This window comes from Ursus americanus, chromosome 14, assembly GCF_024610735.1.
Source record: "Ursus americanus isolate L20-20 chromosome 14, mUrsAme1.1.p, whole genome shotgun sequence".
In the NCBI taxonomy this organism is placed as follows: domain Eukaryota; kingdom Metazoa; phylum Chordata; class Mammalia; order Carnivora; family Ursidae; genus Ursus; species Ursus americanus.
Window position 1 is genome coordinate 61,647,066 of NC_142140.1, and position 24,310 is coordinate 61,671,375.

At 53.8% G+C, this 24,310-nt stretch overlaps 1 protein-coding gene across 3 annotated transcripts in view; it reads right to left on the reverse strand.

Moving 5' to 3' along the window:
- Positions 1 to 705: 705 nt before the first annotated feature.
- RABEP1 (rabaptin, RAB GTPase binding effector protein 1) overlaps positions 706 to 24,310 on the reverse strand; it is a 92,803-nt gene continuing 69,198 nt past the window's right edge. For all 3 annotated transcript variants that reach the window (XM_045804891.2, XM_045804893.2, XM_045804894.2), the window contains 11 exons: positions 23,391 to 23,522; positions 18,687 to 19,154; positions 17,545 to 17,649; positions 16,193 to 16,309; positions 11,680 to 11,778; positions 7,966 to 8,106; positions 5,270 to 5,459; positions 4,528 to 4,583; positions 2,964 to 3,062; positions 2,133 to 2,249; positions 706 to 1,623 (listed from right to left, as the gene is read on the reverse strand). In XM_045804891.2, the coding sequence (XP_045660847.1) occupies positions 1,522 to 1,623; positions 2,133 to 2,249; positions 2,964 to 3,062; positions 4,528 to 4,583; positions 5,270 to 5,459; positions 7,966 to 8,106; positions 11,680 to 11,778; positions 16,193 to 16,309; positions 17,545 to 17,649; positions 18,687 to 19,154; positions 23,391 to 23,522 (1,626 nt within the window). In that variant the 3' untranslated portion in view covers positions 706 to 1,521. The remainder of the gene's footprint in view (positions 1,624 to 2,132; positions 2,250 to 2,963; positions 3,063 to 4,527; positions 4,584 to 5,269; positions 5,460 to 7,965; positions 8,107 to 11,679; positions 11,779 to 16,192; positions 16,310 to 17,544; positions 17,650 to 18,686; positions 19,155 to 23,390; positions 23,523 to 24,310) is intronic.

A 24,310-nucleotide genomic window follows, 5' to 3' on the forward strand; every position in this document is an offset into this window, starting at 1 on the left:
AAGGTCATGATGCAGCCGCAGTCCTCTGACATTCGCCCGCGGCTCAGCCACGTAATGAAACTCCCTGTAATTCAGGACGTAGGTTCCTTTCTCTAAACCAAGCAGCACTCTTTATACAGAGATTTTTTAAACCAATTAATGTCTTGTGCAGGGCGGGCCTAGAGCACTGTTTCCGTAATTCATATTTACTGAGAACTGCAATGGGGGCCCAAGGGTGAGGGGTGCAGTCCTTCTTTTGTCCTGTCTCTTGGGAGACAGCAGCAGACTCTTCCGGCTAGCCCACCCTGCAGGACCAAGCGCTCGGAACTGTAAGTGCACGGTGGCCGAGCCAGTGTCCACCAGCCCCTCACCCCCGCCGGGTTCCGTCATGTGCCCCGCTGTGCGGCGCCAAGCCCGAGGGTTACCTGAAGACGCGTCTGTGCGCGGGGCTCCAGCCGGCAAGCGGGAGCCCAGTCCGTGTGCTTCCTGACGCGCGGGGGAGGCCGGCACCGCCTGCTCACCGAGCTTTCTGCACCGAGGGGAGGGATCTGACCTCACGGACACGACCGGCAGCGCTCCAGCCTCGCGGCGACCCCAGGCAGCACACACGCCACACCAAGGTCATAAAAGGGAAAGGCAAACTAGGCATCTGTCCTGGGCGCTGGGAAATAAGGCGCACAGGCCCACGGACTCGAGGTGGAAATAAGCAGATTTAGAAGTTTATGCTAGATGTCAGACATAGCTTGTTTTATTAATATTATTTTTTTCCACTGATCAATAACTAAACTAAAAGTTTTCAAAAGAGTAGACGTGCCCGTTCAGCTTAACCCTGGTACCTGCGGGCCCGCAGAGCGCGTCCGGGGGCAGGAAAGTGCTTCGCAGTCTCTTGTGCTTTTCCTCGGACCTCGGCTTCCCGTGCAGGGCGCCTCCGCCACGCCTTGTCTCACAATTCATTCAGCGCCTGCATCGGTGGTGTCCCCACCGTCCTGTGGTTCTCAGGCAAGTCTCAGTCGCACGGACGGTCCTCCAACGCAAGATAAAATGGTAAAAAAGAAAGAAAACGCACTGAGCTGAGCAATACAGTCCCTAGCCGACGGCCTGCTCTCCAACTCCATATTTTAATATAAAATACTCGTACAGCACACTACACCTGTCTGCTAGCTGAATACGGCTACTGGTGAACTCTAGACAACAGAAAAAGGAAATGCTCTCTTCCAATATCTAGGAACAGAAAAGAATTCCAAACACGATTGGGATGTTGCTTTAAAGGCAGGAAAACATTGGATAAAGCAGCACTTCCTCCGTCACCGAGCGGACCCCACCCCCCGGGGTCCAGTGTGTCCGTCTGTCCCCATGGGGAAGTCCTTCCGCGCACGTCCCCCTGGCTGGTCACAGCTCCCACGCCGCAGTGTCGTCTCCCACCAGAAGCAAGCATCGCTCCAGGCTCCCTCTTGTGACTTCTTCGGTTAAGAGTTAAATAATAATTAATGTTGCTCTAAGAGTTAAAAACCCAGGGTGCAGGCCGGTGTCCTGCTGCGGGTGTCATGTCTCGGGGAGCTGGTTGATGTCCGTCAGCTTGGTGTCATTCAGGATGGCCCGGATCCGCTCCAGGGAGCCCGCCTGCCGGATCCGCTCCAGCTGCACCTGGGAAGTGACAGTGAGTCAAGTGCGTGTGCCTCAGGCCCAGATTTTCCCAAACGGACTTGGTTTCCTGGAGACGGGGGCCCCCTCCGAGAGCTTCGTTGCCCGTGGTAAGCGCTGGGACTGCGGCACGGATGACCCCTGACCCCGCCGACTCCACAGCAGAGTTGGGGGAAACCAACCTCCTGGATGTCCCCGCAGCCGGGTGTGGGGCCGAGAGAACCCTCCAAGGGGAGGACCACGCTACGCTGGGCCTTGAAGGGAGGGGTGAGGGGACGGTGGCACGGGGTGCTCAGCAGAGGGAAGGCGGTGCTGTGGGCTAGCAGCTGCGGGAGTTCAAGGACCGCGGGACGCAGGAGACGAGCCAAGTGCCAACGCCGGCCTGGCTCGGAAGGATCTCCCATCTGTGCCCAGGACTTCACTTCCCTCGCAGAGCGCCAGGGAGGGGGGCTTCACCCCGAGGGCCAGCAGGTACGCTGTGCGCAGCAGCGGCCCGTTCCCCAGGGCCTCACCTGCAGGGTCTGAGAAAGCTTTACGAAGTCTCTCTGGACTTGCTCACTGACGTCGAGCTCCGTCTGCAACCTCTGAGCTTTGTTCTTCTCTTCAAACATCAGCTGTTCCACAGTCACCTACAAGGTACAAGTTTCCAGTGAGGACCAACACCGAGCACCACGGCCCGAAACACGCAGGAGACCAGGAAGCCGAAGCCTGCGTCTCCGGGACGACAGCCGCGTGGAATCCAGTGCCCTCCCCCCCCCCCCCGGCTGCCTGCTCACGGCCTAAAATGGCTCGAGGACAAAGCCTACCCACTGCTCACCCTCACCCCCAGCAGCCCCGGGACCATGATTTGTCAGCAAAAAGCTGCGGTGAAGACCCCATACCCGCCCTGGGCGGCCCCTGCGACCTCCAGTCTGCCCGGCAGGAAAGCCTTCAGCAGGACCACGCGGGACAGGACTGTCCAGAACACGGACGCGGTGTTTTTATCCCTCAAGGCCTGAACACACGGCTCGCGGAGACCCATCCTAGGAAGCAGGCCTGCGCTCAACCTCGAGCGGGGCTGATCTCAGGCAGCACGTACTTGGGGGATGGGTCCCACGGCTGGCTGACAGCAGTGTTCACGGCGGCAGCCGGTGCCAAGTGCGCCTATGAGCCTGGAGGGCCGGGCCTGCGGAGCTGGAGGCCAGCCGCGGCAATCTGACTCTCCCAAGGTCCTTTCCCCTCCTCGCATGGACAGCCCGCCAGCCCTCGGGGGCACTGCTCCCGGCTGCCACGTCCTCACACAGGCAGCACACGACCCCACATTCTTAGCACTACTTTTATTAAATTACCAATAAAGGTATCACCTTAGCAGCAGTCTCTTTCTTTAACTGTTCTTCCAAAGTGATTTTCATCTCCTGGAGTCCCTCAAGCTGCTGAGACTTCTCTCTCAGTGTGGCCTCCAGCTGTGAAAGAAAGGGAAAGCCAAGCTGAGAAAGTTCCTGGGGCCTGGAGAAGGAGCCCCAACCCTCGGGCGCCCCAGGCCCTGCACCCCGCCTGCGCTGTGCCCACCCTCTCACACCGCACGCCTACTGTCCAGGCTTCAAGACCTCCTCTTTCTTTCATCAGACATCTGTCAGGGACCTACTACCAGGTCCTAAGGCCTGGGGACTGAGAAGGCAGGAGGTAGACGTGTGTGTGACTGACGGCACGTGAACACGGAGCAGCTTTTAATTCTGCCAGAAAAGCGGACGTGACATTGGCCCTTAACAGAAAAATTCTCCAGGGGGAGGAGAGTGGTAAGGGGAGAAGGTGGGAAGATACTTGAGGGGGACTGTAAAAACACGCTCAGAACTGGGGTGAGTCCCTGCTGTACCGGGCCCTGCAGGTGGCTGCGGGAGACGACCCCAGCTGGGCCGGGAGCACGGGCTCCACCCTGGAGACAGCGGGAGCCACAGGGGTTTGACAGCGACAGTCACGACGGCCACCCAGTAATTCTGAAATACGAAGAGGAGCTGGAGGGGTACACGCTGGAGGCGGAGAAGGACATCAGGCTGGTACGACACGCGGGACGAGCACGGAAGTCTGAACCCAGACAGAGGTGCGTGTGGACAAGATGGGATGCACTCTGAAGCAGGTGACGTCTGCCCCTGTGGCCTCCACAGCACAGGAGCCAGACTGCACTGGGCTGAGGAGGGACCGGAGGATGTGCAGTCCAACGGGACCACAGCATGTTTGTGGAAAAGAGGTCAGGAGGTGAAAGTTACAGGCCCCCGACTGGGGGGAAAAAACGGAGGATGCCCGGAAAAGATGGAGGGATCAGCAATGGAAGGCCCAGCAAAAGCAGGCCATCCCCTCCTGAAGGAGCAAGAACGGGCCGGGAGTGAAGGCGAGAGTGCGCAGCGAGGAGCCAGGACACCGAAGGCGGTCGTGTGGATGATGGGCATGAAGAGGACTGGGGGGGACAGTGGACGGACACACGGACCCACAGAGCTGCTCAGCCAGTGCCGTTGGCAGCCAGGGGGCAGGGCCGGAAACGGACAGAGTCCGGGCCGCGGGTGTAGGTGGAGACAGCGTGAAGAGGCAAGCAGCTTGGAAGGAAAGACGGTTGAGCCACCGGGAAACCACAGACAGCGAGAAAGGAAGGGTGGGAAGGAGGGGCTGAGAGGGCCGGGCCTGTGGGATGAAGGGCGCACCCAGTGGGGGCGCAGGTCAGGGGTCGGTGAACGGAATGGGGTCGGCGGGCAGAGGTGCTGACCTCAAGAGGACCTCAAGCCAGTGAGAAACATGCCCTCTCCTTTGTCAGAGGCTGCGCTCCTGCACGTGACCCCGCCTGCCTGTCCCCCCTTCCCCGCGCGGCCTGTCTTCGTTCGCTTGCCCCGGCACCGCGGGATTCGAGGAACAACTTCCCGCGAACCTTGGGAGACTCACCTGTCCTTTTTCTACTTTTATTCTTTCTAGTTCAGCTTTTAGACTAGAAATGGAAGCTAGAAGGGAAAAAGGAGAAGCGTTAGCGCTCACTGATTACTTTTCTCGTTTGCATCTTCTACCGCACGCTCCATCTCGGTGAAAGCAGACACTGAGCGCCGGAAAGCAGCGCCCCCTTCTCAGGTACCCAACCCCCCGGCAGCAGCATGGAGCTCAAGTACAGGCAGAGGCCACACGGAGTGTGTGTCCTGCACCACGTCTAACTCCGGGGGTGCGGGGGTGCAGCCCAGCAGGGCTCTGGTGACACTGCAGGGTTCTGCCAGCAGCAGCCAGCTCCACTCCCTGAAGGGGGATTGTGTAGCTGTTACGTCCCAGTTAAATCTGAATTTACTCTGGATGTACCAGAACATCTGAAAACCCCTTCATTCTTTCCTCTACCTCCCCTACCCATTTTCTATCTTCCACATTCCTAAACCAGACAGTACTGTTTGTAATCCGGAGGTCGGCCCGCGTCCCCACCCACTTCTCCAGGACCCTGCACTCCACCCACTTCTCCCAGGCCCCACCCACCTGCCCCGCCCACGGCCCGCATCCCCACCCACTTCTCCAGGACCCTGCGCTCCGCCCACTCCCCCAGCCCCGCCCACAGCCCCGCCCACTCCCCCAGCCCCCGCCCACGGCCCGCGTCCCCGCCCACTTCTCCAGGACCCCGCGCTCCGCCCCCGCAGCAGGGCCGCGTCCTCACCTAGCTCCTCCTTGCAGTTTTCTATCTCCAGCTGCAGGGTCTCCTCGAGGTTCTCCTTCAAGCACTGCTCTGCCTGAATCTGCTCTTTTAGGAACAGGATCTCGGCCTTCAGCTTCTCCTCCGTGTGCTCCGCCGCGGTCCGCACGTGCACGATGCTCTCTCGGTATTTGAGGACGAGCTCCCGCAGCGCCTGCACGCGAGGAACCAGTGCTCACCAGGGGTGTGACGGGACAGACCAGACAGCCCGCCAGCACTTCCTGCCACCAGACTCGCGGGTGTGGTTTTAGATGGTTCAGAAGCTAAGAGCGAGCGCCAGCTCCCTCAGGCTCCCCGTGATAACGTTCAGCATGGTGTAGAAAGAAGCCATGTCCAGCCACCAACGTGCACTGCGGACCGCATGTCTCTCCCTCAACACTAGAGCGGCTTCGAGGCTCCCACGATCCGCAGGCTAACTCTGGGGGCAGACGGCTGGCGGTGAGGACCCAGAAGGTGGAAACGGGGAAGCGAGTGTGGGATCTGAGGACGAAGTGGATGTACTCACTCGGGGACTCAGACACTTGCACGGCTGAACGGCTGCTACAAGCCGGTGCTACCAAAGAGCAGCTTTCCAGGCTGGGCGCCTGCCCCTCTATGATAAATTCAGTTGACATCTTATTTCCCTAAATTTTAATTGTCCTCCTTAAAAAAATCCAATTATATCCTGAAGGAACTCTAAGGTGAATGCTGGGAATCTCAGATAACTACCACATGTATACGAAATCAATAACAGCAGAAAAAAGAGTAATGAGAACACGGGTAAGAAAAACCTCCGAAGATTTACTCCTGGAGCAGGTCTAAGAATCAGGCCTCACAGGCCAGACTGCTTACGTGCTTCAAGCATTCTAGAAGTGTGGTCAGTCTAGGAATGCAAAGTCCAGAGAGCACGGAGAAGAGGATCGCGCCCCCACAGAGAACCGCTCATCAGAGCGCTGGGAGCACAAGCGGACAGGTCCCTACACTCTCTCTGCCGAGATCAGCCACCAGTTCAGAAGGGGGAGCACCAGTGACCTGCATGGAGACACAAGGCCGGCAGGGCAGGGGGCAGAGATAGGGTGCTGGGGGCAAGTCCGCAAGGTAGCCCCATGAGTAAATACAAACAAAAACCAACAGTAATGTTAATACGTACACAGGAAAAAAAAACAAGGAGGCCCAAATTGTGGAGGTTGAATCTGCAGGGTAGGATCAGGGAAAACTGTTACAAAACTATAAACTTCTGTAATGTTGACTTTTAGATAATTAACTATAATTTTTTTAAAAAACTGACATGAAAGATCTCACAAGTAACATCTATTTTGTTTTGAAAATTGCTCCAAGAAGTCTCTTCCTTGCCTGTACTGTTGACAGTCTCCTTGGGTTTAGCCTCCGATGCCGTTTGCGGATGTTGAAGGACGTGATGATGGGGCAGCCCCAGGGCGGGGGGGGTCAGAAGATGTGAACGTGCCCGATCCGGTGGATCTCAGGCCGGGTTAGTAATCGGATGGGAGACGGTCAGGACCGTCTCTGGGAAGTGGGTGGTTTCACAGCCCAGATTTGTCCAACGACAGAGGAACAGAAGTGACCCGGAGGGGGGCGGGTGTCGTTCACCCTTTCCAGTGTGATACAGAAAACCAAGCACCATGAGGAGCCAGCCTGACAACCCTTCACACATCCCATTTCTGGTGCACTCTCAGCCTGGCCCCGCAGGAGTCACAGACCGACTCGGCAAAGAATTCTCGGGACACTGAAAGCACGAGCAACAGGAGGGAAAATAGGTAAAGCGGACTTTCTCAAAGCTCAGAGCTTTTGTGCTTCAAAGGGCACCATGAAGGCCGTGAAACAGACAATCTGCAGGGCGGAGCAAAATATCTGCAAATCATTTATCTGGAGGGACTTAGATCCAGACTAGATAAGAACCATGTAACTCCACAGTAAAAAATAAATAACCCAATTTAGAAATGAGCAAAAGATCTGAACAGACGCTTCCCCGAGGAACACAGACAAATGGCCAATAAACGGATGGGAAGGCGCTCAGCATCATTGGCTGAGCGAGCAGGGAGTGCAAATGAGAACGAGAGGCCGCCCCGCACCCACCGGGACGGCTGGAGCAAACAGCGAGACGAGTACCAGCGAGGAGGGGAGGGACCCTCAAGCCATCCCCGCGCAGCTCTCACAGGCCCTTGCAACTCCTCTGAGGTTTGTCCCCAAGAGAAGTAAACCCCAGTGCGCACACGGAGATGCCCCGAATGCCAAGCACAGACCAGCAGGTAAACGAAACGTCCACACGGCCACGAGCAGGCGCTGGGACGCCGCTCCACAGCACAGCGGCCCCCAACAACAGCTGCTGTGGGGAAGAGCCACACACACCACCACACGTGGCAGGATTCCAGCCCCACGGAAGTCCACGGCAGGGCCGTCCACGGGAAGAAAAGAGGTGCAGGGCGGTGGGGAGAATGAAGGGGAAGGGGCTTCTGTTTGAGGTGATACACATGTTCTGAAACTGTGGTCATGTGGTCACATCTGAGAACATACTAAAAACCACTGAACTGTACGCTTTCAGTGGGTGAATTACTCGGTATGTGAATTCTATCTCAGTAAAGCCTGTTTTAAACCAGAGTTGGTTGGCGGCCATTTCAGAAACGGTATTAGTTTGCATTTTTGATCCCGTGGAAAGGAGTTACCTCCACAGTGTCTGGGAGAATGAAGTCTTCGGCTTGCTGTAGCGACACGTGCAAGCTATGCTTTCCCTGCAGACTGTCGTTCTCCTTCTGTAACCTCGCCAGCTCTTCCGACACCTGCTCCCGTGACTGCATCAGCACCGCCTGAAACACACACAGCGATCACAGCCACCCGGGGTCCCACCTGCTGAGAGCTGCCCCAGAGAAGCAGCAGGCCAAGCCGAAGGAGGGCCGAGGATCGGGGGACGTGATGAGGCTCTGGGAGACTTCCAAGAAGCCGCCCAGACACGCTTCTGTACTTGCAGTCTTTTCATCTACTTGAGGAGACAGGCAAGAAGCAAGGCCTGAGTACGTTCTCTACCGACCGCTGAAAAGTACTGGGTCTGTCCCCGACAGCCCTGCACCTGCAGCGGCCGACACAGCCAGGACTGTAATCCCATGGAGCACGTACTGCAAGACAACTGCGTCTCCTCACGGCATCCGTTCAACAGAAGCAGGGAGAGCCAAAGAGCACGGTCTTCCTCCTTCGCACGTGCACATGTGGACATGCAGTCATCTCAGGCTCTCTGTGAACGGCCCAATGACCCCAAAGAAGGGAAGTCATCAGGAGGAGCCACGGTTAGGAAGGACCTGAGCAGCTCATTCTTAGAATGGGACAGGCTCCTACTTCTGCATACTGACATGCAACATAATTTTAGGTATTTAACGAGAATTTGAGTCAACATAAAAGTTATTCCAGTGAATCTGACTATATCATAAAATTCTACAAAAGTCTTTGATTTCTGCTCATTTTTAATACTCATGTAACTTAAATGTAAATATAATTACTCCGCCAACACTTCTTTAGCAGCCGCTACGCTCTACGAGGCACTGTGCGGCACACGGGGTACAGAGATAAAAGCCAGAGCCTCTGGGGCGCCTGGGTGGCACAGTGGTTAAGCGTCTGCCTTCGGCTCTGGGCGTGATCCCGGCATTGTGGGATCGAGCCCCACATCAGGCTCCTCCGCTATGAGCCTGCTTCTTCCTCTCCCACTCCCCCTGCTTGTGTTCCCTCTCTTCACTGGCTGTCTCTATCTCTGTCAAATAAATTAATAAATTCTTTAAAAAAAAAAAAAAAAAGCCAGAGCCTCTGCCCTAAGAAGCTCACACCGGGGTGGAGGGAGAGCTCGGCAAAGCGACAATCGCCCGGCGGAAGTGGTCCGAGCGCTGGGACAGAGAGTGGATGCAGCAGCGGTAAAAGGACAGAGGTGTCCCAAGGGGAGAGGCTCAAGGCCATTTCCCAGAGAAGGTGATCGCTGCATCCTGAAGGATCAAAAGGCTGCTGGTAGGCAGGCAAGGTCACACATGAATTTTTGTGAATTTTCCTGGCTCGCTCTTCTCTTCAGACCAGAATCCGCTGTGCCTTAGGCTCACTTCTAACCCACTTACAACGTCATGTTATATTAACATCCCACTCTCTCTGGGACGTGAAAAAGGGGAAAGAATAAAATGTATATAGTTGCTAACTTTTGTAGAGAGAAAAGCACAAGGATAAAGCAAAAATAAAATGGGAGCGGGTAAGAACGGGGTGAAAGGAATAGGGAATGGACGAAATCTGAACATTTATCCATTTTTATAGTTTTGACTTATGAACCATGTTGCATGTTCAAAAAAAAAAGTAAATCAAAAAGGAAAAAGGAAAATCTGAAAATGTAATACAAACGGAAACAAATGGAACTGGTAACATAACCACAAAGGAAATGGTTACTTCAAGTAACTTGAAACGCAGCCCGTGGCCCGTAAATCCTTAGCTGGGATCCGTTCTAAGGGCAAGAAGAGCTACGAAGAAACATGGAACCTCGCTCCGTAGTTCTGCTGTTGGTAGTACTGAAGTGGTCACTCTGGAACTGTGCTGTCCCCACCAGAACCAAGTGACCACACTGACTGCCGACAGCACAGCCAGCCCTCACAGCACAGCCCCCTGCTGTTCGGAGCCCCCGCCGACACGCTGCATCTCTGTGCTGCTCGTGCCCAGACCTCTAACCGGAATCGAATCATGCGGGAATAACCAGACACATGATCCTTGGAGGCAGTGGGTCTGGGCTCTGCAAAAATGCTAACATGTCACAAAAGACCAAAAAAAAAAAAAAAGGAGGGGGTGACTGTTCTAGATTATCGGAGACTAAAGTGACAAGACAGTAAAAAACAGTATGTGACCCTTGACTGGTTCCTCCATCAAAAAATCAGAACAAAACACCGAAACCACCCCTACAAACAACACGGACTTTGGGGACCATGGTCACATTTTAAGGAAGTGAGGACAGCGCTGTGGTGGAGGAGAACCACCTCTGTTCTCGGGAGACGCGCGCGGCACGGTGTTTGCTACTGATTCCAAATGGCTCAGAAACACACGTGCGCACACAGATGGGAGAGAGGGAGAACACACCGCAGTGCGTGTGAAAATGTGGCCAAATGCTGACAACCGGGAAGCCTAACTGAAGACGTTAGGAGGGTTCAGTCTGTGAGCCGCTCAAGAGGGACAGTTTTCCAAATACACTGTTGGGGGAAATACTAAGACCCCAGGCACGGCCACAGCTGCTCCTGTGTGAAGGGGCAAAGAAACGGAGTCTGTCCCCCTCACTACGAGAACTGCTGAAGGTCTGTCAAGAGAAGGGTCGGGCGGTGGAGCTCGCAGGACCCCAACCTGACTTTGAACGCTTCTATGGCACCTGCACCACATTCGTTTTAAGTGAAGTCCACTCGGAGCGCGTTTGCAAAGGCAGGTGCGGCTGAGAAGACAAGCGAGGGAGAGATGAGAGAGGAGGGAAAGGAGCTCGACACTGAAATTCGGTCGGCCTGTGGCAGTGATTTCTCCACCGACAGGTATATTTCATATCCTCTGACGCGTGAAAAGGTATGGAAGCTGCTGGTCAGTGATTAGAATGAGATGCTCAAGAGACCAGGGCTAGTATTTAGGGATCAGCTCAGAAGACGCTCAGGTGCTGACCCGAGGCCTATCCCAAACAAAGCATTCCCACACAAGCAGAGGCTCTGCCTCGTCACCCCGGGCAGGGCTGGACAGAGGCGCCTCTGTAGGACCGTCCCAGCGGGCCAACTCGCCATCGGCTACTACGGGTCATCAGGTGTCGGGTTCCAGCTTCGAGGAAAAGGAAGAGCACGGCCAACAGAACCAGCCTGGTGAGGAAGGAGGCTCCAATCTGGGGAGCTGCTCTGCAGGGGTCCCAGCCAGCTCTGCGAGAAGCTGTCTGCCCCGCCCTCTCAACACGCCGGCGCCGACACTCCCGGCCGCACAGCAGTGACGGTGCGCCTGTCGACTCCCAACTCCCGTGAGGCTAATGAGACCGCTTTCAATCAATGAGCTGTTCAGGAGAGGGACAAGGACGGTTCAAACGCTCCATCTGCTGGGGCTTTGGGAGATTTCAATGTTCACCTCGTATTTAGAACCGACAAGCAGTCCGAAGTTTATTCTGTTGAGGTTTCCCAAATCAGAAAAGTGAAGTAAGTTAAAGGTGAGAGTGTTTTTTGGTCGGGAGGCAGGTTTAAAAAAGGAGTGAGGTCTTTACATAAGCTTGTCCGTTACGAATGTTGCTTCAGCCGCAGAGGGCGGAACAGTGTGGCCAGCGGGTCAGGGAGACGCAGCCACGGCAGAGGGTCTCACGACGGAACAATAAAGGGACCTGTGTAACACAGTTAACGCTGATTTAAATGTTAACTTACCATCTGCTCCTGAGCGTCCCTTTTTGCCTGGGAGAACCCCTGCTGTAACTCTTCAAGTAAGATCTCAGACGCCTGGGCTCTTAGGACGAGTGCAGAGATCTTAAAAGACAAGAACGCACACACACACAGTATCGTTAGGAAGCCGGTGATCCTGACACGAGCCCTTCCATCCCCTGCTTATTTCATGTCCAGAACTGATGTTTTCTTCGTTTGTCATAACCCGTCCTCCCTCATTCCACAGACGTGCGTGCCTCTGCTGTGTCTCAGCCCTTCGCGTCACACAGGACAGCAGCAGAGGTCCCCGGGGTCGCTCACTGCCGTCCACGGATCTCTAGACATAGACGTCAATCCACGTGGCCTACTTTTATTATCCTTTAAGGAGCTTTTAGGAAAGAATCAATAAAAACTTTGAAACTCTGGGGCGCCTGGGCGGCTCAGTCGGTGAAGCGTCTGCCTTCGGCTCAGGTCATGATCCTGGGGTCCTGGGATCGAGCCCCCCATTGGGCTCCCTGCTCAGCAGGATGCCTGCTTCTCCCTCCCTCACTCCCACTCTCCCACTCTCTCTCTCTGTCAAATAAACAAAATCTTAAAAAAAATTTTTTTTGAAACTCTGTCCACCAAAAAAAAAAAAAAAAAAGCACACAGTGTAAAAGCATAAATGGCTCTTCCCTGAATGAGCTTCCGTCTTCCAAGATGATTTACTTAAGAGCAATAAATACATGATTAACACCACTGAGCGCTCAACCCTTAGTTTTCATGGTCCTGAGAGGGGCCCTGTGAGAGCTGGGGGGCTCGTAGCCCACCGTAAAACAAACCAACATGCGTGTGTTCAGATGTGGCAGACATCGTTACCGCCGGCACCCTGTTTCCAGGACTGGGAGAGTAGGTCGTGGGACCCAGACTTCCTAATGAGAATTAGGAAAACCAGACAAAAATATGAATGGTAGCTACTGGAAGGCACCAGAGAACAGGGCACAAAAGATCCACAGAGCCCTGGGCCAGACGGAGGACACCTGGAGAGTCAGGCAGCATCTGGAACAGCTCCTCCCTAGAACCACGTGCCAGTTCCCAGAGAAACACAGGGGACACCACGAAGCTGAGCGCCCCAGATCAGGTGGCAGAGATGAGAGTCAAAGGGAGCCTGGGAAACATGCTGCACCGGGGACTGGGTCCCTGGAGGGCGACATCCGAGGGTAAGGGAAGACTTTAACCCGACCTCGGCAACTTGATGTAATCTCAATTCCTGTGACCGGATGGATGATGTAATCTCAATTCCTATGACTGGATGGATGAAGGTGGTCCAGGATTGTAAGGACCACTACTTCCTTGCCTCTCATGAGGAAAATGGCTTTTTTTTTTTTTTAGAGTTTTATTTATTTATCTGAGAGAAAGAGAGCATAAGCAGGGGAAGGGGCAGAGGGAGAGGCAGAGGGAGAAGCAGGCTCCCCACTGAGCAGGGAGCCCGATGTGGGGCTCGATCCCAGGACCCTGAGATCATGACCTGAGCCGAAGGCAGATGTTTCAGCAACTGAGCCATCTGGGAGCCCCAAGAAAATGGTTTTATATTATTTCAACGTTTTCCCATAGAATGTCCAGCAGTCTAGTAAAAATGCACAAAGAAACGGCAGGATAAAAACAAAAGGAAATAATAAGACACACACAGGTAATACAAAGAGGTCTAAAGTGAATCCAGGTTTGTGAACTGTCAGAGACAGACTTTAAATGTATTTGACCTGTCCAGAGATTTAAACCAGAGAATGGGAAACAATGGAAAGTAACCAAAAGGAAATGATAAACAGAAAGAAAAACAATTATCTAAATCAGAAATTTCAATGGATGAGTTTTAACAGATTAGACCCATTTGAAGAGAAAATTAGTGAGCTCTAAGACCGATCTGAAGAAAGTAAAGAAGTCAGAAAATCCAGGAGAACCCTGAAAAGCCACGTAGACACAACGTGCAGGCCTCACGCATACAGGTATCGGAAGAGACACAGCCCGTGGACGCAAGCCGGCGGAAGTAAAAATAAGCCCCCGCGGAAACCCTGTACTCGACCCCAAGGGACGCCCCAGAGAGAGGCCACATGTCCACCTAAGTCACACACAGGAGCCTCAGGACACATGTGTCCCCAAGAGCTAAAAACTAGAACCAACGCCAGGATCCCTCCACAGCAGAATGGACACATTACACCACGTCCGTGTAACGGAACACACCCCGCATGGGTGTCTGGCCACTGACGCATCGACAAGACGCAGGAGCCACGCAGACGTAAGAACGAAAGAGACCGGGTGGGACGACAGGATTCGTTCACAGGAAGTTCAAGAACGAGCAAGACCACACACAGTGCCCCAAGTCAGAAGCCTGCCGCCTCCGTGTGCGGGATGCTCAGCAGGAAAGAGCACGACTGGACCAGAAAGTTCCTATCTTGACCCAGGTGACGATCGCCCTGGTCAATTTTTTCGCATGTTAAAACTCATCAAATTTTACACTTGAGATTTATGCACTTCACTGTATGCAATATCTCAATAAAAGCAAGTTTTTAAAAGACACATAATGGCTGAGTATTCCAATTATGATGTAAACACATCCATTTAGAAATGCAAGAAACCCTGTGAGAATCCCAACAGGAGAAACACGAAAACACACACCTTGGTACAGCACAGTAAAACTGCTGAAAACAAGATGGAAAAACAAACCCTGCCCCTCACCTGTATAGCACGTGCACCAAAGTCAGTTCTAGATGCATTTTTAGATATAAACGTGACTACAGACAATGAGGCTTCTACAAAAATACATAAAAACATCTTCATAATGCCAAGGTAAGAAAATGTTCTTTTTTTAAAAAAGATTTTTTATTATTTATTTTAGAGAGCGCGAGAGCACACACACGAACAGGGAGAGGAACAGATGAGGAGGAAGAGGGAACGGAAAGAATCTCGAGCAGACTCCACGCTGAGTGCAGACCCCAATGTGGGGCTCAGTCCCACGACTCTGAGATCATGACCCGAGCCGCGATCGAGAGGCGGATGTCCGAATGACTGAGCCCCCCAGGCACCCCAAGGAAATATTCTTTTAAAAAACAGAACAAAAATCACCAATCGTAAAGAAAAGATCAATGAATCTGACTACCTGAAAATCGACCTTCTGTTCATCAAAAGACACCATTAAAATAATGAAAACACAAAATACTGAAGAGCAGACATGTCCCACCCAAGTCACCAAAAGGCTAGTACGATTGTATAAAGAGCTTCTAACAAATTAGAAAAATAACCAAAAACAGATAAACAAAACAAAGACTAGGCAATCCAACAGAGAATCAGCGTAAGCCTTGAGGACTCTCTCTCTCTCTCTCTCTCTCACACACACACACACACAACCACACACACACACTCTCTCTCTCTCTGATACCCCAGCGGCCAGGAAACAGGACAAACATAACCTGGGTGGTCTTCAGAGCAACACCAACGAAGCCACCGTGAAGGACCATAACCAGCTACCACGACGACGGGCCCACAGGGACGCCCCGTGCGCTGCTGGTGGGAGTGTCAATGCCGACGACCAGTGTGGACAACAGTCTGGCTTTGTTATCCACCGAGTGTGTTCCGAACACCCCGACCCGGGCACGGCACTTGTAGGCGGACAGGCAGCAGAAGCACGTGCCACCAGCCCCGCACGGAAATTTCAGAGTAGAACCACCAACATCGCAGACCTGGAAACCACCCGAACGCATCAGGGCGGACAGACTGACGGATCAGGAAGCAGCCCCTGCTCCAGCGTCTGGTCAGAAGGGCCTCACGACGCTGCGTGGAGGAAGACAAGACAGCACACACAGGCTCCTCTGTCCCCACAAACACAACGCCCCTCTGCGGGCGTCAGAGTCAGGGAGGGCGGGCCTGGCACACGGGCTCGCGCTCTGCCCTCGGGTCCTGACGGGCCACGCGGAGCGGACTGCTGGAGTGTTGGGTCTATGTGGGCAGGTTTGAGTTTTTTCTTTTTTTTTTTTTTTTTTTTAAAGATTTTTTTTTTATTTGACAGAGATAGAGACAGCCAGCGAGAGAGGGAACACAAGCAGGGGGAGTGGGAGAGGAAGAGCAGGCTCCCAGCAGAGGAGCCTGATGTGGGGCTCGATCCCACAACGCCGGGATCACGCCCTGAGCCGAAGGCAGGCGCTTAACCGCTGTGCCACCCAGGCGCCCCAGGTTTGAGTTTTTTCTATTTGTTATACATTTAAAAAGCCAAGAAGAGTTTCGTTAGTATCCTTCCTGTTGGGAGGTTTTTTGTGTGCAGCAGAAAAACCTACTAAAAATAAGAAACGAGAGCCTGATACTCATCAACCGGCATTTATGACGTTATTCTTTGAAGAGCTGTAGGACCTACAGCAGAGAAAGCCCAGGAAGAGATCTTTACTCCCCGGGGGAGAAGAGAACTGCCGTGTCTCGGGCCAAGAGAGCAGCAGGGCTGTGTCCTCAGGGCCGCCGCCCCCCGGCCGTGCAGGCGTTGCCAGGCCCCGCGTACCTGGTGGCCGGCGTCCTGGGCGCTGTGCTTCAGCGCGCCCTCCAGGTCCTGCCGCTCCCTCGCCGTCCTCTCCAGCTGCTCGTTCGCCTGCCTCAGCATGGCCTGCAGCTTCTTCACCTGCGCAATTTTAAATGAAAATCAGGACACAGTTCCTGAGGATTGTTTCACTCGTTTTAAAAAAAGCCCTAACTCCAGAAATTATAAAAACCTCATCTTTTTTCTTCCTGAGAAACAGCACAGATTTGTCAATTCAGAACGACTGACCTCATTGGACGTCGGGGCCGTGCTCTCCAGTTAACACAGCCTTTCTCCCATACGTTATCCCATTGGAAAAGCTCTGCTCCTCCTTCCTGGGTCCTGCGGCCCGGGGCACCGCCCCTTACTCTGGTCTATCCTCTGCCTCCAACCTGTAACCCACACTAATACTACGAATTTTTTCTAAAACAAAAGTCAAATCACATTATTTCCCTACTTAGAATTTCTAAATGCATCCCAAAGTCTCCAGGGTGGAACTCGAATGCCGTCCACCAGCACTGCTCCCTCCGTGATCTCGCCTTGGCCTTCCCTCTGCAGTGTCCTCCCCCCTTCCTGTCCCTCACCCCCCAGCTCCTGAGCTATTCCTCCTTCGAGGACACAGCAATGCCCTTCATAACAGCTCCTTGGGGCTCTTTTCCTGTCCTCGAACACCCTTTCCCACTTCTTCTCCTGATTTTTATTCCAGCTCTGAAACAAACTTGGCACAAGTGTTACCTTCCCTGAGCGCACAGTAGGGCTACACGCCCCTCCGCGCCTCTAGAAAATCATGTTTCCAACATCTTCGAAAACTAGTACATATGGAGGAAATGCCAATGGCATTTGAAAATATTAAATCATTCTAATCTGCTTAAATTTATTTTGAAGACCAAAGGAACAATCTTTACAATAATCAAATAACGATTTGGAAATATAAGAAAAAACCATCTTTTCCTTGTATACCCTTTCACAAGCCTACTCTCCTGAAACTCTACATTCCCCAAATGTTCCCAAGGAATCCATCACTAGACACCATATTTGGAAAGGTACCTGCCAATCTCTGCAAACGAAATCTACCAAGTCTACATTTCTGTGCTCCCGTAAACTAACCTTCATCAGTTCAAATTTATGACAAGTAGGCAATAAGCCACGAAGGCTCTAAGTAATGGTTAAGATGACGGTGTGTCCACCACAGAACGTAGCCAACGCTGTACGGACCAGCTTATTTCGGGTTGCCCATGGGTATACTTCGCCAAGCAAACGGGAGGGAAGAAGCCATTATTTCTACACCCCGGTGAGAAGGACGACATCGGCAGCCTGGCACTCCAAAACAAACTCACCTGGTCTCTGGTGTCCGCCTCCTGAATCTGAATCCCTTGTAACTGTCTCTCGTAATTGGAGCACATATCGCACCGTCTGCCAAGTTTGTTTCCCGCGTTCTGTACCTGAAGCACCAAAACGACCTCTTACCAGGAGGAAGACACTAATTCCGCATCGCATACTTGAACACACGCAGCCCTTCCTACGTTACTCAGAGGGGAACGTGGGCGGGGTCAATGTCCGCCGAGGTTTATGGCAACACAGGGCCGGACTCTCGCCGAGAGCCGCACGCGGTAACTGAGAACGCCACCAGGAGAGGGGCTGCAGGCGGGCAGGAACCAGCACCCACCAGCCATGCCCCCGGCTCCCGTCGCAAGCAGCCATCCCGTGAGCGACGCGTCCTGCGTGAGACGGGGCTGTGGGGCTTCATCCGCGGTTCTACTCACGGCTCAACAGCTCCCACAGGAGCAGGGCCCCGTGAGAGAAAGCGCCGCAAGTCTGAGAACTTGGCCTCTGACCCCCGTCTCCCTGCTCACAGTTACAGAGAAAACGCGCACGACTCCTGTGGCCTGAGACGAAGCCCTCACCTGGGAGCCGAGGACGACGTCACTATCATCCTGAAGCCAGAGCACGGGGCCGGGTGAACCCGTGAGCCACTGCGCAAAGGCGTACAGTTAGCTCCTAATCACACTTCCGAGTCTGCAGACACGCTTAGGAGGAAAGTGAACCTCCTTAAATGTCACCTTCCTCTCTCCCGCAGTCTCCGGCCCCTCCTTATCCGCACTTGCGCACGGACTGCTGACAAGCAAGTGCACTTCAGATCCCCAGGAGACATGATGGAAGGAGTCTCGGAGCACACCGACACTGGAGACAGTGCACAGCTAACCAAACCCGCGCTCCTCCAACGTAAAGCTGCCCAAGCTCCCACTCAGGGAGGGGGGGGGGGGACTCTGGGGGTGGGGCCGGTTCACACCCAGTGTGATCAGCCAGTTCCCTCCCCGGCCACAGCCACCTGGAGTGGCAGTCACAGGATGCGGGGGAGAGTGCCTGCGGTGACACGGCGTGCAGGGACTCCAGGGGTATCTTGTGAATGAACAGTAAATCCCACAGCTACCCCGTATCCCACAGAGTGAGCGCGAGGGAGAACGTCAGGACAGCTCACCTCTTTCTGCAGGAGATTCCATTCGGTCTCACTGACCAGGCGGTAACCACTGGGGGACACGTAAGCACTTTCCACACCCTGGGTGACACTGGAGAGGAGAGACGCGGTCTCTTCTTGCTCCGGCGTCATGGCCTTGATTGCTCTCTCCTGATCTTTGGTTAACATAAACCCACTTGGCATTTGTAGTGACCCAAGGGAGGCGGTATCAAAGTTCTCAGACACCGAATCTGCTCCCACCAACGGTCCAAAATCCGATTCATCCAGGTTTCCGGCAGATTTTGCTTTGTAGTTATAGCCTAACGCTTTGGACTGCAGTGAGCCTGAGGTCCCCAAGCTGTCTGTAGACTGTGCTCTCCTGAGTCCGTCTTTAAACATGTCCGTGTCCGGCTTACTGAACGGGTCTCCCGACGGCAACAGTAAGTCCGCATCCAGCGAGTGGACTGAACCGTGGGTGCTATCCAAACGCTCCTGAAACACGGAAACACACGGGCGAGTCAGACGCCTCTCCACACTTCGGAGACAAAAACGACCTACCGCAGAAGCGTTTGCGGCACAGGACGTATGATAACCCTTAGCGTGCTCCCTCACACATTCCCCGACAAACATGCGCCGAGTGTCTTCCATATGCTGACGCTAAGCCAGGCGCCCAGGACACAGCCTTGAGCAAACCCTGACCTCAACATGTGTGCCGTTCCACGGAGAAAAGAAGCAAGCAAGCAGGCTGGTAGAAAACCGTACGTGTAGGATGACAGGCTAGAGCTCTGTGCCGAGTGCTCTGGGGGCTCAAGGTGGGGGCTTGAGCCCAGACACGCGAGTCAGGGAAGGTGTCCTGAAACTCAGTGCCGGGCAGGCCGGACGTGAGGCACTTCTTGTACACGCACGGGAGATGCCCACCCGACAGAGGGACCAGAAGTCTTTAGAGGCCAGAGAGGAACCGCCACATGATGACAATTAAAGTCACAGCAGCAAATCAGAACACCTACGATGGGTCTGCAGGATGAGAAGGCTGAGGGCAGAGCCCCGAGAAACACCAACGTTGTCCACTTTGGGGAGGAACAGAGGAAGGAGTAGCCTGAGTGGAAGGGAAATGAGAATAACGTCGAATGCCAGAAGGTGGGACAAGCACGTTAAGTGGGGTGCCGCAAGTGAAAGAAGACACGAAAGGTAACACATCGTGTGATTCCATCCACACGAAATGCCTGGAACCGGTAAGTCCATAAAGACCAGAAACAAATCAGTGGTTGCCAAAGGCTGAGGGGAAAGGAAGTTGGGGAGTGGCTCCCTGGAGGACATGGGGTCCCCTGGGGCGGGGGAACCAGACAGACCTGACAGCTACACACTGTGTGTGCACGCTTCAAGTGGTTAATTCTAGGGTGTGTGAGTTTCCGCTCAGGTAAGGAGACACGTGGCGTAGCGTGTTCCCAGAGTGACCAGCACAGCAGCGCACCCTCCCCGAGGCAGCGACCGGGAAACCAGAAACCAGAAACCAGAAACGTGTAACAAGTGTTTCTTAAAATTCAACGTATTCAATTTAAAGAAGCAGCCTACATTTCAAGATGATATCCTGTCTCCTTTTTGTTGTTAAATGCCCTTTCCTTTAGGCACTGGAAAAGACCGTGACGTACGAAACTTTTAACTGTTGTAAAAATACCCTTACTCAGCAAAACGTTGACAACTTTTATGTGAATTCCTGCACTTCTGTTTAAAGATGCTTTTTCATCCGCAAGATTCAGATGTCTGAGGAACACACATCTAGTCTGTGTTCACGTCGCTACGGCCAAGGTCCCAAGTAAGTGCCTGATACAAACCGGGAATCGATCGTACCGAATCCCTTCTGCTGGCTTACGAAGGAGCCTCCCTGCGAGCGCCGTCGCACGCGGTGCTGCCGCAACAGGAAGGAGGGGAGGGGACAGGGCAGAGAACAAGCCAGACCACGGAGCTGGTGACCACACAGGGAATACACGCTCCCAGGGGAAGCGTGAACTGTATGGTGTTTCTCAAAGATGACTCAACGGTATGTCCTGACACCTTAAAAACGTCTACGCCCTTAAACTCCATGGTTCTTTCCCCGTAGCTCGCACTAAGGGAGCCATCAGGATGGTCCATGAGTTTTTTCAGGGAAGAATTACATGCAACAGCATTACGGTGTTCTTCATAATGATGAAAACTCCTGGTGGAACCAATTTGACCAACAGTGTGTTGGTCCTGTTTTTTATTTTCTATGTTTTATGATGTTTTTCCCATTCTGAGGACCTTGCTGGCTACGGAGAGACTGCCTGCTAAGCCACCTGATTCCTCCGATTACTCCACAAGTCGCCTACAAATGTGCCTCGCACGGATACCCAACCCATCCCGCGTCCGGCCCCAACCACCTCCTTTACGTGCCCTCACTACCCCATACCGGTACTCCCCTCGCCTAAATCAACCTGGGGCCAGGTACCAGGAAACTGAGGACGGACTCCACACCAAAGCCTACTGGGATTCCTCAGACAGGCCAGCCCTGTGCTGTTTGCCCCACCCTGCCCTCAAAAGTCCCCCTAACGCCTGGGGCCTGTGCTGTCTCCATGCTCCTGCTTCTGTCCTGTGACCAACGCTGCTGCATATGCACGTGGCTCTGCATGGTGCCTGTGACCCACTTCCGGGGACGCCGTGAGCAACATTATACCTTTCTTCCAATGGCGCGGACCCGTAGACCTGGGCACCAATCAATTAGGATGGAATTATGGGGTATTTGCATGCCGAAATGCTGTCAGCTATTAAATACCACTTGTGGGAAAACATTTACTGATATGCCAAAACCTCTAAGACAGATTGAAGTGGAAAAAACTTACATAAACTATTATCTAGGGTTACAATATGGGTTAGGTTTAAAAAGTGAAAACAGAAACACATTAACTCTGGAAACAGAGCAAAGAAACAGAAGGAAACAGAGGTATGCATTAGAATGCTCATGGTGGTCTCATCTCTGGGCAGGAGAATCCCCCAGAAGCTATCCTTGCTTCGTAGGACCTTTCTGTACTTTCCACGTTTCCCACCGTGAACATACATTACTTCTGTAGTGAGAAAAGGGTGCTCTATGCATCAGGCTAAAGAAGGTGTCGGGTCCTACAAATGTTCACGGTCTTTAGCCATAAGGCTAAGTCTCCAAAGTGGCCACTATGAACTTAACATCCACAGGCGAAAGTAAACCGTCATGACTCAATACGACGTGAATGTTTTGAATTTACATTTAAACCGTAAAATACCAGATCTGAAAATCTAAAATACGCTGCGAACGTCAGAAAATAATGTTACGCACAATATATACGACAGACCAACAAAGACAGAATCGAAAATTTTAAAAAACGCTTCACTGTACATTATAACAAAACTCCCTTTCCTGTTTTTCTGCTAAAATAGTTTTTGAAAAGTCTGAAACTTTCAAGCATTCCTGCACACAGAAACCACATAACACTGGGCAGTACCCAAAAACGGAGACACTCTCCTGGGAGTCTGACTATTAAAAGAATGCACAGCAGAATCAGGCCAAGGGGTTCTCAGAGTACGACCCAAAACAAAGAATGCAGAAAAACAATTACATCATCCTTTTCGGTGTCCACTAGGATATTTTTAAAACCTTCACGTCCAACAATCCGTAAACGGGGAAACAGAAGCCACCAGGAAGCAGAAGGCACAGGGCTGAGTATACGGGTGCCAGCTACAGAGACACATGGTACCCCCGAAAGTGGGGACAGACCCAGATCCGATCTGGCCGGGAGATGGGGCAGGGCTGGGGGCAGTGGGTGCAAGGCGTGTGAGCTCGGCCCACACAGGACAGACCTGGCTGTCCCCACGTGGGGAGTGTGGGAGGCACAGAGGGCCACTCAGCGGCACTGGGGGCCCGAAGGCTGGGGGCCTTCGTTCTCATCCCGAAGGCGGTAACAGCCTGCGTCCTGAAGATGAGCAGGGGATCTCAGCACTCAGCGAGGGGGGGAGGCGGCACTGCGGGAGCAGGGGCCAGCGTGCGAGCACAACGGAACGGCGACTGCGGCTGGAACGGTGTGCAGCAGGAAGTGGAACCTCCTGTTGCCCCTCTCGGGAGTCCTCGGCGTTTCTGAGGAGGGGAGTGGCCTGGTGCAGCTGCACTTACCACAAGGGAAGGGGCCGGTAATGCTGGGGGTGCAGGGGGCCAACGGGCTGCAGACAGAAAACCTGATGGGGAGGACCCTGCCGCGTGGGGAGGGGGTGAGAGGCCCCAAGAGAGAGCCCTGTCTCTGCGTCCGGGGCTCCCCACTCCGCCTGACTCATCCAGCCCTGCCGCCAACCTCCCCCGCTGGCCTCGGATCTGTTGACGCACAGGCAGGTGCTGCAGGCACTTCGGTGCTTCAGGACTCGAGCTCGTCTTTTAAAGAAAAAGCCAAAGTACCAGCAACGCTTGCTATTCGCTCCAAAACAGACTTTGCAGGTGCCCTTTAAGTCCCCCTCTACTGCTTCCATTTCGGAACCACTGAAAAAAGCCTCTGAGCAGTCCGTCGATGGTGAGAGGAGCCCCGTGTTTCCGGAGCACGGCCTGTGATCTCACAGACACGATGAACAGAACGCAGCCGCTGTATTTCGTCGGTCGCTCTAGCTCTGAGCTCCCGCACGCAGGATGGCACCGACGTGCGAGCAGCCGCACACGGTCACGTCGCGTACACGGGGACCCCGACGACAGATCCACCCTACCTCTTCATTCGACAACTGGGCCGAAGACTCCTCGTGCGCGAAAGCACACACCGCTGGGGCTTTCGCCTCCTCCTCGGCATCCGTCCTGTTGTGGTCCTTCCTCTTGTGAAATCTCTGTTGCTCGTCTTCCTCCTGAAAGTTAAAGACAATATATACGCACGTCACCCAGGGGATCTACACTTCCCGATCAGACAGTCCTTTAGCCGCTCAAAACAAATAAAAGAGAACAAAGCTTTACGAGGAAAGTGGACACTGAAGTTTACTGGCTTTGTGGTCAGGTGTCAGGACGTCTGGATCTAACACCGCGAGCACAAAGTACGAAGGCCGTCATAAAGGAGAAATCAGGGAGCCGCTTCCAAGAGTGCGCTCTGCAAAAGCAACACGAAACACACCCATCTCCTCCACGGGATCCGAGGGGGTCTGCTGCACGCTCCCTGCGACGACTACAGACACAGGCAGGGCACGGCCGCTACAACAGGTACAAATGCACGTGAATCACAGAAGGAACGGCTGAAGGTGACGCCACAGCGCGTGCCACACAGATGAGCAGAGCACCTCAGCGCCCCCGAACGGCCTCGGCGCCGCACGGGGCGGGGTGGGGGGCGAGCGCACAAGCGTCGGTGGGAGCAACAGCACGCTCTCCGCAGAGGCAGCTAGACACGGGCCCACAGAAAGCAGCATGTTGCTGGATCTGCAGCAATCAGCAAGGGGAGTCTGCGAAGAGCTGAGGGGGCGAGCAAGGGCTCCAGGGAGGGGAGGGCGGGTGCACAGGGGAGCCCTGAGTATCCCGTCGTGGCTGAGAAGAGGGCAGGCACACGGAAGTGGGGGGCACAGGCCTCGAACCCCAGATCTGCCAGCAGTCCGTGCCGCACCTGGGGAGTTTTCGTGTCTGTTTGCTCTGAGAACTACAAACATAACGC